Here is a 15,010-nt window from a genome sequence, read left to right on the forward strand (position 1 = left end):
AGCTGGGATTTGTGTATGTCCAGAAGTGCATCAGGGTGCATTGTGAGCAGGGGTATAACTGGATGGAGCGGGTAAGTTCTGATGGCGAATGTAGAAGAGGAGTAGATAGAGTTGGATTGGATTAGATAAGGGAATGTGATAGGCATTCCTTCAGATGTGTTTTTAAGGCACTCTTAAAACTAGAATTGTTCTGATTAACTTGATTGTCTTGAGTAGTGCATTCCCGAGAACTGGTGCAGCTTGGAAAAAATCACGGAGAAGAGATTGAGAAATTCGGATTATGGAGGAACTTGGTTTGAGATTATTAATAGAACGAAGAGCATAGGTAGGGTGGTAGACGGAGATGAGGTAGGAGATATTCGGTGGTGCAGCATCGGCAAGAGTTATATGGATAAGTGATAAGTTTAAATTATTTTCTATAGGCAGTCTATGCAGTGACTGACAAAGGATGGAGGCATCGGTGTAGCACTTGCGCAGAAAGATGGACTTGGCTGCTGCATTTAAGAGGGATAGGAGAGTTTACAGAGGGAAAGATCACTCAGTAGTGAGTTACAGTAGTCAAGACAAGAATGAATCAGAGCAACAGCAAGGGTTTTTGATGTATCTAGGGAGAAAAGGGCGGATTCTTGAGATGTTTTTGAGATGAAAGTGCCATGAGCACACACGAGATTGAATATAGGGAATAAAGGAAAGATCTATGTCAAATATGAATGTAAGACAGCAGGCGTGCTGCCTAAGTGTTATAGTAGTACTACAAACTGAAATGGAAATATCAGGTTTGGCTAAGTTAGAAGGTAGCAGAAACACAAGAAGTTCAGTTTTTGGAAGATTCTGTTTTGGATAGAGAGAAGACGATGTTAGCAGGCAGCCAACTGGTGTTTTGCAGTAGTGAAGGGGTGATGTCACAGAAAGAAATACAACCCCAATTTCAAAAAAAGTTGAGACGCTCTGTAACATGTAACTGTGAAGAAAAAAAATGAATGCAGTGATTTGGAAAGCTAATGTAACCATATTTTATTCACAATAGAACACATATCAGAAGTTGAAAGTGAGACATTTTACCATTTCATTTTTAAAAAATTAACTCATTTAGATATTGATGGCAGCAACACATCTCACAAAACTTGGGACAGGGGTAACAAAAAGCTGGAAAAGTAAATGGTACTAATGAAAAACAGCTGGAGTGTCAATTTTCTACTAAAACACATGACTGTATAAAGAGCGTGTTAGAGAGGCAAAGTCTCTCAGAAGGAAAGATGGTCAGAGGTTTACCAATCAATGAAAAACTGCGTCTAAATATTATGGAACAGTTTCAGAAAAATGTTCCTCAACATAAAATTGCAAAGACTTTGAATATCTCACCATCTACAGTACATAATATCATCAAAAGATTTGGAGAATCTTGAGAAATTCATGTGCACAAGGGACAAGTCTGACTGTTAATATTGGATGCTAGAGATCTACGGGCCCTCAGGCAGCACTGCATTAAAAATGGGCATGATTCTATAATGCAAATCACTGCATGGGCTCAGGAATACTTCAAGAAATCAATATTTATGAACACAGTTTGCTGTGTAGTCCACAAATGTAAGTTAAAGCTGTATCATGCTATATCAACACAATCCAGAAACGCTGACGTCTTCTCTGAGCCAAAGCTAATTTAAAGGGATTGAGACAATATGGGAAACTCTTCTGTGGTCAGATGAAACGAAATTTGAAATTCTTTTTGGAAACCACGGACGCCGTGTCCTGCAGACTCGGGAAAACGGACGCTCTAGCTTGATATAAGCATGCAGTTCAAAAGCCTGCATCGCTGATGGTATGGGGTTGCATTAGTGCCTATGGCATGGGCTGAGCAAAATATAGAGGTTTTAGAACAACATTTGCTCCCATCCAGAAAATGTCTCTTTCACAGAAGGCCTTACATATTTCAGCAAGACAATGCTAAACCACATACTGCATCCATCATAACAGCATGGCTTCGCAGAAGAAGAGTCCAGGTGTTTAACTAGCCTCCCGACAGTCCAGACCCTTCGACAATAGAAAACGTTTGGCGCATTATGAAACACAAAAATCCGGCAAAGATTCAGACAAGAACGGGACAACATTCCCAAAACTCCAACAATTGTTCTGCTCACTTCCTAAGCTTTTATAGACTTGTAAAAAGAAGGGAGTATACACAATCATAGACATGGCCCTATCCCACCTTTAGTGAGATGTGTTGCTGCCATCAATTTTTAAATGAGTTAATTTTATTAAATGAAATGGAAAAATGACTCGCTTTCAACTCCTAATATGTGTTATATGTTCTATTTTGAATAAAAGATGGTTATATAAGATTTCTAAATCATTGCATTCTTTTTTTTTTTCTTTTACATCTATTTACAATTTACACAGGATCCCAATTTGTTTGGAATTGGGGTTGTATATAATTGGGTGTCATCAGCATAGAGATGGTACTGAAAGCCACAACTGCTGATAATTTGTTCAATACGAGTTGTGTATCTAGCAAAATGGGGAGGACTTAAGGCTAAGCCCCAGGAACTCCCAACAGTTAGGGAAGAAGAGAATAAGTAGAGCTGCCAAATGGTACACTGCCCAAGCTGTCAGAGAGGTAGGAGAAAAATCAAGAGCAGTGTCTTAATGGTCAAAAGAATGGAGTGAAGAGGAGTTGATAATCAACTGTGTTAAACACTGTAAAGAAGTCCATCATCTATTGGGAAAGAATCGGCTCCCAGTGAAAGTATGGGGTTTGTCTGACCATTCTTTCATGTTTTATGGGGGACTTTATATGTTTATACATCTTTTAACTTGCAGAGTTGTCCCTTGAACTCATTGTATTGGACAAATGTGTTGGGGCACAATGGCTTACAAACTAATGTTTTTTTCCCATAGGTCTAAATAAGATTACCACTGCAAAGTTTAAGGCTGTTACATAAGGGAAAGCAAAGGTTGGGGGAAGAAGATGGATAGCTAAAATGCCCATACACAGACTTAAGTTAATGAAAATAGACAATTTCAACCAACCGATCAACAATTGCTCGATGAATGAAATTACAGTATCAACAAATGATTGTTTTAGCCAGCTGATAACACAACCATAGTTTGGGGAAAAGATGGCCACATTTCAAATTTTCAAATGAAAACTCTTTCATCCATAGGCATGAAAGGAACATTTAAGAGAGATATTTTTCGCTATTCGCCCATTGTCATAAAAAACGTTTGGCAGGGTTGAATGACTGTAATGACCAATATGGATAAAATGTTTGACTGAATCTTCAAAACAATTGTTCAAGTGTTCAACTATCTACCTACTTCTGTCTAATGTGTATCGCCACCTTCAGCTATAAGTCACCATGTCATACACTTGTCCAGGTACATTGATTCCATTGATGACTTCTCCAATTCTTGTGTATCACTTGCTTGGTAAGAAAATTAACCTTCTTAGTTTGTCACTTATTTACATGTGCACTATTCATAACTTTAATAGTAAAAGATAATGAAAGTGGTAGAACTTTTATGCTAAAAATTTGGATGTACAAATTACATTATGTAATATATGATTATATGTTTCCCAACGGCAATGATTATTTAGACTAACAAAAGATGGTAAGACAACTTGTATCAAGACAGTGCAGGGCTTATAACTTTCTTACATGTGTAAGCCGTAGTTGGCCTAGTTATGCGCTACTAATACTTTGTTTTCTTTCTTATCATTGTAGATCCAACTGTCAAAGATTGGGCCTCCATTCATCATCAAAAGCCAACCTGCTCCCAAGCTTGAATCTAAGATTTCTTCTAGTACATCATCTAGTGGGGGAAGGAACACTGGAGCTAGAACTCTTGCAGATATTAAGGCAAGAGCCCAACAAGCCAGAGCACAAAGAGAAGCAGCTGCTGCTGCAGCTGTGGCAGCAGCTGCAAGTATAGTTTCTGGTAGTGTTGGAAGTCCTTCCGAAAGCAGCAAGACTAGAACATTGGCCCATATCAAGGAGCAAACGAAAGCAAAGTTGTTTGCAAAGCACCAGGCAAGAGTCAGCACACAGCAAGTTAGTAGAGATGGTAAAACAAAAGAGGGTCTTCCAGATATTGAAGTGCCAACAACTTCTGATGCAAAAGTGGAAGGTTCAACTGGTGTTATCATTATGAATCCAAATTGCAAATCTCCGAGCAGCAAGTCAACACTCCATCGGGACCTGACTTCTACATTACAAAAATCCATCAGCTCTTCAGCATCATCAGAAACTGACTCTGACACATCAGTGCACAGCTCTAATGAAAATATTCATGTGCCACATTCCAGTGATAAAACTGTTACATCTACCTCCACTGAAGATTGCAGCGTGCCAGTGCAATATAATAAAAATTTAATTTCAGTGTCTGTCTGCTCCTCTGCTGATGTCACCTTTAGGAATTCACTTGAAAAATCTGCTGTCCTATTGACTGTTGAGAGTGAAAACACTGCATCATCTGTCTGTAATTATAATATACTAAACCCCATTAAGGAAACTGACATTCCTTTTATAGCTGTTGCACCAAAATGCACTGATGACACTAGCAGTCATGCCTCTCTTATAAACTCCACTGCATCTGAATATGTTGATGACAAACGAATGCCAGTAACAACCAGTAATGTTAATCCTTACACCACTGTGCCAATTTCATCCATTGGGAGTAGTCTGCCAAATCCTCATCTTACTAATGCATTGGATAATTCACTAAATGCCTCATATGGTCCAAACAACAGGCAGCCCGATAAATTAGCTGCCCCCACATGTGATGAAGATAACCCTGTAGATGTGTGTCCTTCTGTCCAAAGAATGTCAAACCATGAGGAATGTGGGGGAGATTCCCACGGAAGGTCCTCTGTTCCACTGTACCCCAGCACCAGAAGATCAACATTGAGTACTGATCCTTCACTTTTGAAGATGCACCTTGATAATGTAGATAAGAACTGTAACAGTAATTTAATAGGACTACACAACAAAGCGCTGCCTACTGCTTTATTACAGACTAATAGATCTATTCCATGTAAAGTGATTGTTGATCACTGTACAACGCCAAACTCCACTTTCCCTTTCAGTAATGAAAATGCAGAAAATGCTGATTCTCAAAATAGGCTTGGAAAATCTGAGCCGTCTATTCAAAATAAAACATGTCCTCAAGTATCTGTAATTAGTAGACAAGAAAATCTCCTCAACGAGAGCACAGAGCACATGTCCAACTCCAGCATTGTTAATCGGTTAAACAGAGATGACAGAAACAAGAATGCTCCTTGCGCTAGCATTTTGGAAGCAACTTACATGCAACAAGGAAAACTAAACGACTCAATTTCTTGCCAACAAAATTTTAATGAGCATATACATAGCACACCTTCATTCAAGTGCGGTCCAGATAATGTTCCCAATCCCGAGTATATTTCTAATAACAGAATATGTTGGAGTGACAAAGAACAAATAAACACTGATAAAACCGCTATCAACCATTTGAGTGCACCTAAGCATGCAGAGTATTCTGCTGAAAATCTAAATAATATTAAACATGAACCAGGTAGTTACCCTCATGTGTCGAAAATGAATGCCCGTAGCCCTATGGCAAACTCCATTCCAATTAAATCTGAACTAAATGATTCCAGCAAGTGTTTTGGGATGGAGTCGGAAGGATTCTCAGGCCAGAACATTGCACAGCAAGGATGTGACTCGGATATAAGCTTGCCTACATCCAAAACACCACTGAATATTAGTAGAGAAGTACCCTTATCATTGACTACAGAAACTTTGAAAAGGGTTGCGAATGTAGGGAATGCAAGCTGTCGACTCTCCTCTGTTGAAGCAAACAATCCTTTAGTTACACAGCTGCTTCAAGGCAACTTGCCTTTGGAAAAGGTTTTGCCTCAACCCAGACTAGGTGCAAAGTTAGAAATTAGTCGACTTCCTTTGCAGACTACCTCTGTGTATAAAACTGCATCGGAGAGAATGGTGACTGAAAACACATCATGCTCTCCTACCCCTGATAGCAAAGTCTATCCTCCAGGAAGTCTAAACCCTTTACAAGTGAGAAAACGTGAAAACCATCCTAAGAAAAGGATGGCAAGGACTATGGGTGAACATGCCCAGATAAAGTGCGAGTCTGGAAAGCTCTCAATGGACACCGATACAAACCTATCGTCTTGCATGATGGGTTCTAATATGAACCCAATGGGTCAAGGGCAAACGTTTAAGCAAGAGTGGATGAACAAGCATGTGGTTCAAGCCAGGATTGCACACAGCCCGGAAATTAAGCAGCAAAAGAGGCCACTGCCTTCTTGTAGCTTCCAACAAAATGTGTTTAATGTTGATAAAAATGGCAGCTATCACCCGGAAATGAGTACCTCACACAGGCAGCATTACTACCAAATGCCCATGGCTCAGAGAGGTCAAGGTTCTACAGTCTATATGCCATCAGGTGCGGCAAAAGCCCAGACAGCTAACAATGCTTTTGCTTTCAATAGGCATCCGGAGCAGAAAATTTTGGGTGAGACTAATGTTCCAACTCTTCCTCATCGAATGGGCAGCGCTTACTCCCCAAATGTTGCTATTAAAGAAGGCGATGACCTAAGCAATGCCCAGCAGACTCTGCAACATAAATTTTTAGTGCATCCTTCCTTATCTAATTCAGAAGTCCCTTCTGATCAAAAGCAGCCAGCAGTTACTATGGAAACCACTAAAAGACTTAGTTGGCCTCAGCCTACAAGCATCTGTAGCAATATAAAGTCTGAGCCCATCTCTTTTGAGGACGGTTTAAATAACAGCTGTGAACTGACCATGAAACAATCTTCCTACGAGCAGAGTGAAGTCAAAGAACAGTTAAAAACATTCGCCTTGAAAAATGCAGATTTTTCTTCCTATTTACTTTCTGAGCCACAAAAGCCTTTTACTCCGCTAGCTGCACAGAAAACACAAACACAGCAGCTGCCACCGCCGCCACAGCAGCAACAATGTGGGAGTTATCCAGCAATTCATTTTGGTAGCACAAGCTTCAAAAGAGCAGCATCTGCTATTGAAAAATCTATTGGAATTTTAGGGAGTAATTCCAAGCCTGCATCCGGACTCGGCAGTCAGAACGCTCCAATCCCTGCACAGAAATATGCTGACAGCAGCAGTGCAGATGAACTGGAACTGAAGTGTTCTTGCAGGCTGAAAGCCATGATTGTGTGCAAAGGCTGTGGAGCCTTTTGTCACGATGACTGCATAGGTCCTTCAAAATTGTGTGTAGCGTGTTTAGTTGTTCGATAGAGACTCAATCAAAGATGGAGTGTCCCTTTCTAGTCTACATGTCTTTAGCAGGAGCAGGAACATTTTGGAATTTCACATGGTTTTCTCATTTTCTTTATTTTATTTTTTTTTATAAAAATTTTACATTGTCAGTGTTACATTTCATGCTACAACTCTGTAGACGAGACCTCTTTCTGCTAAAGAAACAGATCTCGATTTCTTATCACCCTTTTTTAATTTATTTAAAATTGTTTTACTGAGGTGAAGATTTTGACCTGTTTTTTTAATACAAAGCACCTGCCATTTTTATTTCCTGTAAATCGGAGACCATTCCGGTTTGCAGTAGATCTCCTATGATTATATGATGGTTATCGAGCTGATAGAAAGCATCTGTGTGGTACTTTAGCGAGCTATTTGCTCACCGCCATCCCCACATAAGGCATTATAGGGTAAGATTTTAATTAAGCCAGCTGTTCTGTCTACTTCACAGGGAGAGTTTGTTCAGTACGGATGGAGGATTAGCAGCTCAATTCTTCACAGTTTCAATAGCAGTTGAGCAAATAAACACTGCCTAATATTCGGCTGAATTGCTTCAAATCCAAGTATAATTTGAGTCACTTAGCAATGCTACCATAGAAGTCAACAGTTAACGGAATAAGGAAGATAGTCGATCAGGTTGTATGGAACTTGAAAGTTGCAAAATCAGTAAATTAGTTGTTGGTTATATATTAACCCCAAGAGGACGGTTTCATTTCTATGGAATACAATGGTACAAAGTTCAAATGAGTCAAGTGTTTGCACCATATTGCAACTAACAATGCTTGTTTTGTATGATAATCTCTTGTCAGGGGCACCACTTTGCATAATTTTTTGCAATTAATGTCACTTTCTGAAAGGAAAAAAAAAAGCTACAATAGGCTGAACTCCTTTGTATTTTAGATGGCTCCTATATCAGATTCTCTTGAGTGTTTGGAGGCATACACTACATAATGTATGATTCACATGGAAAGATACTTGGTTTATTTTTCTTTGTTAGGATTTGGATCTATCATGATTCATGATGATTTCAGAAGCAGTGTACTTTAGTTGAATTTACCATCATCTCTATGATTTTCTATTGTGCAGGGCACTAATTTGTCTGCATATGAACGGTATATTACTTGTATGTGTGAAACTTAGTTTTTTGATGCCAGATTGATAATGAAAACACAGAGAGTACAACAGAAAATTGAAAAATAAATAAAAATGTCATATATCCATGTCCTAGTATGAAAACTAAAGGGGTTTTCCAGGGAAATACGATTGATGACCTATCTTCAGGATAGGTCATGGTTGATCGCTGGGGTCCACCATTTGGGACTTTGGTCGTTCAGCTAATCTGGTGCCCACTGTGATTCCCACTACACAAAGGGGTACAGACTAGAAACTAGTGCTCTGATCCCTATGTAAGGACCGGCACCTGTAACTGCAAGCACAAATCCCATTGATTTTAACAAGAGCTGTGCCTGCAGTTACAAGCAGCGGCCACTTAACAGGGGGGCGGAGCATCAGCTTTTGCTACATATCCCTGTGCGTAGCAGCACTGACAACAGGCGCTCGATCAGCTAATCAACCACAATCCTGAGTGGTTGGACCCCAGGTGGTCGGCTATTGATGACCTATTCTTCAGGACAAGTATTTCCCTGGAAAACCCCTTCAAAGGCTATGTACACTGTTATAACTATGTACATTTTTATATTGCTCAAATGTATCTATAAAAAGTGAAGTAACTTTGTTCATGGTATTGATGAAATATTTCCTACAGTTTGTGTCTGCAGCTCCTATGCAGACCCGTGTGTGTCCATTGTTATAGATTACAAACCTTGCAACTGTAGACACAAAATAGTAGAAATGGTATACAATATTCTAGCACTATTTGCTAAGTAGCTTCATTTTTTATTTATATGTGTTGGGGCAATGCATTACTGTAATTTATTTCAAGGATTACAATATTTAATTGGAAATAATTTATAGTCAGGCATGTAACTCTAAAAACAATTAGGCAGAATGTATCACATCTAAAAATGTTCTTGTCCCCTTAATCTGGGAGCAGTGTAATACTGTAGCATGTTGTAGTTGAACTAGAGATGAATGCTTCATGTTATCCATAGTATTAAAGATGTCCAGTTTTATGTAAATAAAGTTTGGGTATCCAACGCTAAAAATCACCACCACAAGGCTAAAAAATGGTAATAATATTCACATACTTGCCTTTTAGTTCCATGCCATCCTCGGTTACTTCTTGTTAAGACTTCTTTCATACAGCATTTAACCCTCTGCTATGTGTTTCCATCTAGGGGTTCCATCTGAATAATCAAAACCTGTATGCAGGCAAAAGACTGAATTGGAACCATTGAGTTCAATTTGTCAAAAGAAGACCAAAGTTGCAAGTTTTGGTCTCCGACCGGGTTTCCATTTGTTTCCTTCCATTTTGGAAACCAGAATCACTTAGTAAACTACACTATTCTGGCCCTCAAAAATACTGGAAATGAGCAGAAAGCAGGTCATTCAATGACAAAAATCTGCAATTCTGGATAAAGTCAATCTTTCTGTTTGGGATTCCATCGGAATACTGGCTTCGGCGATTCACATGGAACCCCGAGACTGAAAGTTGTAATTGAAAAAAGTTTCAGTTTTCGACGTGTGCAAATGTGAAGATGGAGCAATGCCTCTGCAGCACACTTATTGGAAGGCAGCATTCCTGCAAGTCAGTGTCAGACTTTCTAACAAGCCTTGTAACAATGACTGGAAATATAAGCCAAAGCCAGAGTCTTCTCCTGATGGAAAAGATAAGCCATGCACAGACAGCTGTTTCAGGGTAATTGCTCTGCATCGATGTGCAGTAGGTTTACTGGCTTTGCTAGGTGAAATCCCTTTGACGTGGGTTAGGAAGGGTATGATTCCTACTTATGGAGGGCACCTACTGAGGAGGCTTATAAGGCCATCCATGCTCCTCTTGGGAATTTTACGCAAATGCGAAGATGTAACAATACCTCTTCAGCACCACCTATTAGAAGGCAGCATTCCTGCAAGTCAGTATCAGACCTTTTAACAAGCCTTGTAACAATGACTGGGAAGACAGGTTCTGGCTTTGGCTTTAAACTTTATTTACATAAAACTGGAAAATCATTTTAAGGAAGGCAGACTGGAGCAGAGATGGCATATGTGAAGATTGTGGGAAAGTGATGATTCCAAACAAGTAAAATCACAAAATCTCTTATTCCTGGGGGGTGTTAATACATTTATCATGCACTGCAAACACTATAGCACAGTTATGATGCCTTTATCTGTGATCACTTGGTGAATATATGTTTTTATGTAGCAAAGGACAAACGGTTTCCAAATCTAGCATTGCTTTCTGTTTCAGTTTGCTTTTCTAAAACTTGTAACTACTTTTTCTGTGCTCATGCAAACTACCATATTATGGCTCAACCTGGCATAGACTTCTGTGGGGCCCTATTGTACCATTTCGGATTTCGTACAGAGGCAATCTGTGTTGGATTTAATCTCAATCTAACAGAAAATTGCATCTAGGGGAAAATAATTTCATTATATGGCACCAAATGGAGCGCCATACAGCAGAACACACAGAGTACCTATGGCTTACCTTGTACAGAGGCTAAGGGATTTCATATGCCTCTATATAGCTTTTGTGCACCTGCTTCTGCTGTGTGCATTGTTTCTTAAAGTTTGCCCCAGCATATTTATTGACACCCAGCAGCATAAAAATGAAGAGGCATTAAAAGACACAATAATGTAAACCAACCTGATTCCTCAAAAATAAACACTACAAACCTTAAAGTGATGAAAACCTGCCTGGCATGCACTTGTCAGCAAAATACTGCAAAATGTTTTGTTTTTTCTTTGTAGCCTTTTTTTAATTAGATGGTCCTCTTATGCATTTTTAGGTATGCTTTGCATAAAAATACTCTTGGGTGCCTGATCACCTAGCTGCTTTTCTCACAGTTTGCTTTCAGTCTCTCTAGTTTTTGGCAGAGGGACTTTAGGCTTAATATGCATATGTTAAATAACATTTTACCATCATTTTATTTTGTGCTTGCAGTGTATGTGGCAATAAGATGAGAATGCTACTTATGGAAAGTCATCTCGTTTTTCCATGTAGCCTGCTTTATTAATACTTACACTCCATCTGCTTGAAGCAGAACACTTGTAAAAGGCGTTGTGTCATCAACAGTGGGAGTAACTTTCTTCTCTGCATCATAGAGAGGGGTCTCCTTGTATGACATCCATATTTCCTAATAGCGAATTCTAAAAATCTGTATGAAAAGATTAAAGCGCTTGCCTGAGATCCAGCTTCTTTAGAAAACGCTTCCCCCATGTGCAGAACATAATCAAGATCTCCTACTCACTTCTCCCTGCTCACCCCGTCGGCGGCTGCAGATCTCCCAGCTGATGTAATGTTTACAGGTTGCAATAAGCCTGACCTGTCTTCTAAGCAGGTGACAGAGCTCCGAGATCGTCACAGAACTCTGTCATTGGCCGCAGCCAATGGAGCTAAACGTCACATTGGCAGGGAGACCTGTAGCCACCGGTGGGGGGATGAGCAGGGAGAGAGGAGTATGAGATCTTCATTATGATCTGCACATGGGAGCCGAGTTTTATAACGAAGCATGATCTTGCACAATCCCTTTAAGGAATAACTGCCAATAGTTCCCCCCCCCCCCCCCCCCTACATTTCCACTTTTTAAGCTGTGCATCAACTGCAGTGTTTTTCATTTTAAACATTTAACTAAGTTTTTAAAAAATAATTCCTAAGTATTCTGAAATTTTAATACCAATATGTACATATCGCTGCTGTCGATGACTTTTAAGCCAGCCGGCATACACTAAAATCAGGTGATTATGGAAGAATAGTTCTTCTCATACGTATTTAAAAAGGTCATGTAGAATCCTTCACTTCATCCCTTTTGAAAAAGCTGAAACAGAAATTCGAATGCTAAAACCTGTTGTACCTTGTAAAACCGGCAAACAAACCCAATCGAGTGAATAGCACTTTATTGAATCTAGTGCAATGCTGACATCATGTGGTCATGTTGACTTCGGATGTACTTACTGTCCCCAAGGATAACACTTTTTATAGAATAATTGCTTTCCTGTATTGCATTACAAGTTCTCTCCTTCGTTTCCACAGCTCAGCAGTGCGAGCCACACCAATATTAACTAAATCTCCTATCTTTGTTCAGAAACCTCCCTAATCCATCTTAGTATTCATGTCTTTGATGCATTGAAGACGAGTATGGGATATGGTAAATAGCCAAGCATCACTCAGGCCTCCTGCAGCCTGGACACTACATAAATTTTATTTTAAATATTTATTTTATACCTTATTGAAAACACATTGGCAATAGAACGTTCTCCAATAATTTGTATTTTTTTTTGCTTTTTTTCTTCTATTTAATTAACTATATTAATACCTTTTCCTCTCACCTCTTTACGTGATTGCCTTTTTATTTTTATGTACATGGGTGTTACATTAATTTCCATGGAATATATTAATTTTTTTTTTCTTCAAATTTTAACCTCATATGTTGTGTGTGTATATAGTTATTTTGGTTTGCTATGAGCTTTGTGTCCTTATATTTATTGACCAATGGAATGATACGGCGTGTAAGTAATTTGGTTATTTGGTAAATATTGAAAACTAAAGGGAACTAATCATGTGGACTTGTATGGAGAGGTCCGGTTTATTGTTGATAATGTTTTGTGGTGCTTTTTAGAATTTTTATGGATGAATGACAATAGGCTACACTTATGTAAAACGTCTCACCTCAGAAAAATAAGAGAAACTACATGCATGTATAGGTATTTGGATAACATGCTGTGTTATTGGTTTACAGCCATTCTAAGTTATTTTCATTGTTTCGTTTTTTTTAACCATTTTCCGTAAAAAACAAAAAAATCCAATCATTTTTTTTATTTTTGTGTTTCCATAAACATATCATGACATTTGTGATTACAAAAAAAAGCTGCTTGTTCCCGACATATTGGGCCGTGTCCTATATCTGATAGTAATGGTTTTTTTTCTTTAAAGGATTACTGTATCATTGTACTGTTACATCTTCTAAAGTGTTTTCACTTTGTTGCCATCATTTTGTTGGTCTCTTTTTTTTTTTATTGTACCGATGTATCAAATGTTTCTCAACATGGAAAAAACTGCGCCTTTTTCCCAACGAATGGTGGTTGTTTTTCTTCTCCTCAGTATTTCTGAATGTTTACATCTTTGTTATATTGCCTCCTTACAAAATTTACTTTACAGCAGTGCAGTAAATTCTCATAGAATGCTAGTTTCCTTTTCTGCAGCCCTATACTGGAACGAATTGCAATGCCTTGCTGGGCAACGCATTGCTAGCCCTTCACCACAGTGTAATATTTATTCTTGTAAAAAATAAAAAAAAATAAAAGTTTCAGAAGAGCGAGGATGTGATTGTCAGCTGAGGTCCCAAATCCTGTAAAGCCTTATTTCCATAGCAAGAGTCAAATTTGAAGGGGTTGAGCAGTATCCGCACGTAGATATGTCAGTAGCATAAAACACCCCTTTGTTTTCTTACCAAAGAAAATGTACTACACACTCACTAGTGGATTCATGTAATCAGAAGAGGTTAACAGCTGACCGGTATTGACAGCTAGTGCGATAGAGTAACACCATTTTTCTATAAGAGTAACACTTAACAGTATTTTATTTAGAATTCAGGGATCATGCATTTTGAAAGGTGCTTTTTTTTCGTGTTTTCTTTATTGTTTTCAAATGTTGCCTACAGAAATTACTGCCCACAATTCTCTAATTTATGTACTAAAATAATGGTTTCCAATCCCTTCGGCAAGGTAAAAAAAAAAAAAGGTCTACTACATCGAATATTGAAAATAAAATAAAGAAATTAAAATATGAATATTTTTCTTGTTGTCTTTTCCCTTTTTAATTTTTCTTTCAACAGGTAATGGGAATTGTGTGACCATATCTATGAAACATGACACATCCGTAATATTAAAATCAACCTAAGACCAGTGACGCATGAGAGTAGTCCAGCCTCATTCATGCATCTGTAATACGGACTGGTGTATCGGCCTTTCCGCAGGTCTCTTGACCCCAACTCTGAACTTCATAGGAATCTTATGTTCAGTGTTAAGGTCAGGAGATCCACAATCATGCCAGGACACTAATTCACATTGCAGATACATAAATGCGGGTGCAATACACTTGTGTGTCATTGGCCTATTAATATGTATCTCTTCCTCATTTTGCCAAGATAAAACCCTGAACTCTTGTCATGTTCCTAAACTATCGCTGTATAATTTTTGAACGGCAGCCGGGTGCATCATCTTGCTAAAAGAGACTAATGTCATTTGGAGATACCTTTGCCGTTAAGGGGTGCACTTAGTTTGTAACAATGCAATGTAATAAATAACGGTTGCATTTCACAACCAGCAGCACATGCTCTGCTGCACAATCAATCCAAAAATAATAGGTCAGCAAGCAAAGCTTCCATAACAAAGTTTTTGAAATTTTATTCATTACAAATAAAAGATGTTACAGTACAATAGAGTTGAGTCTCCAATGTGCAGCAGACAGGCGGAAGGAAGGCATACAACATATCAAGTTCATAGAATTAAGTATATGCTCATAAAGTGCATGTATGCAAAATTCTATATCAACAAACATTTAATCATATAAAATAACGCCTCAAGCATACAAAGCATTA

At 38.6% G+C, this 15,010-nt stretch overlaps 1 protein-coding gene across 1 annotated transcript in view; it reads left to right on the forward strand.

The window, feature by feature from the left end:
- Nucleotides 1–14,200, forward strand: part of ASXL3 (ASXL transcriptional regulator 3) — a 156,728-nt gene extending 142,528 nt beyond the window's left edge. Inside the window, exon 13 of the mRNA XM_066578046.1 lies at nucleotides 3,723–14,200. Coding sequence (XP_066434143.1) covers nucleotides 3,723–7,274 — 3,552 coding nt within the window. The 3' untranslated portion in view covers nucleotides 7,275–14,200. The remainder of the gene's footprint in view (nucleotides 1–3,722) is intronic.
- The last annotated feature ends 810 nt before the right edge of the window (nucleotides 14,201–15,010 follow it).

Source organism: Eleutherodactylus coqui, chromosome 9 (genome assembly GCF_035609145.1).
Source record: "Eleutherodactylus coqui strain aEleCoq1 chromosome 9, aEleCoq1.hap1, whole genome shotgun sequence".
NCBI lineage: Eukaryota > Metazoa > Chordata > Amphibia > Anura > Eleutherodactylidae > Eleutherodactylus > Eleutherodactylus coqui.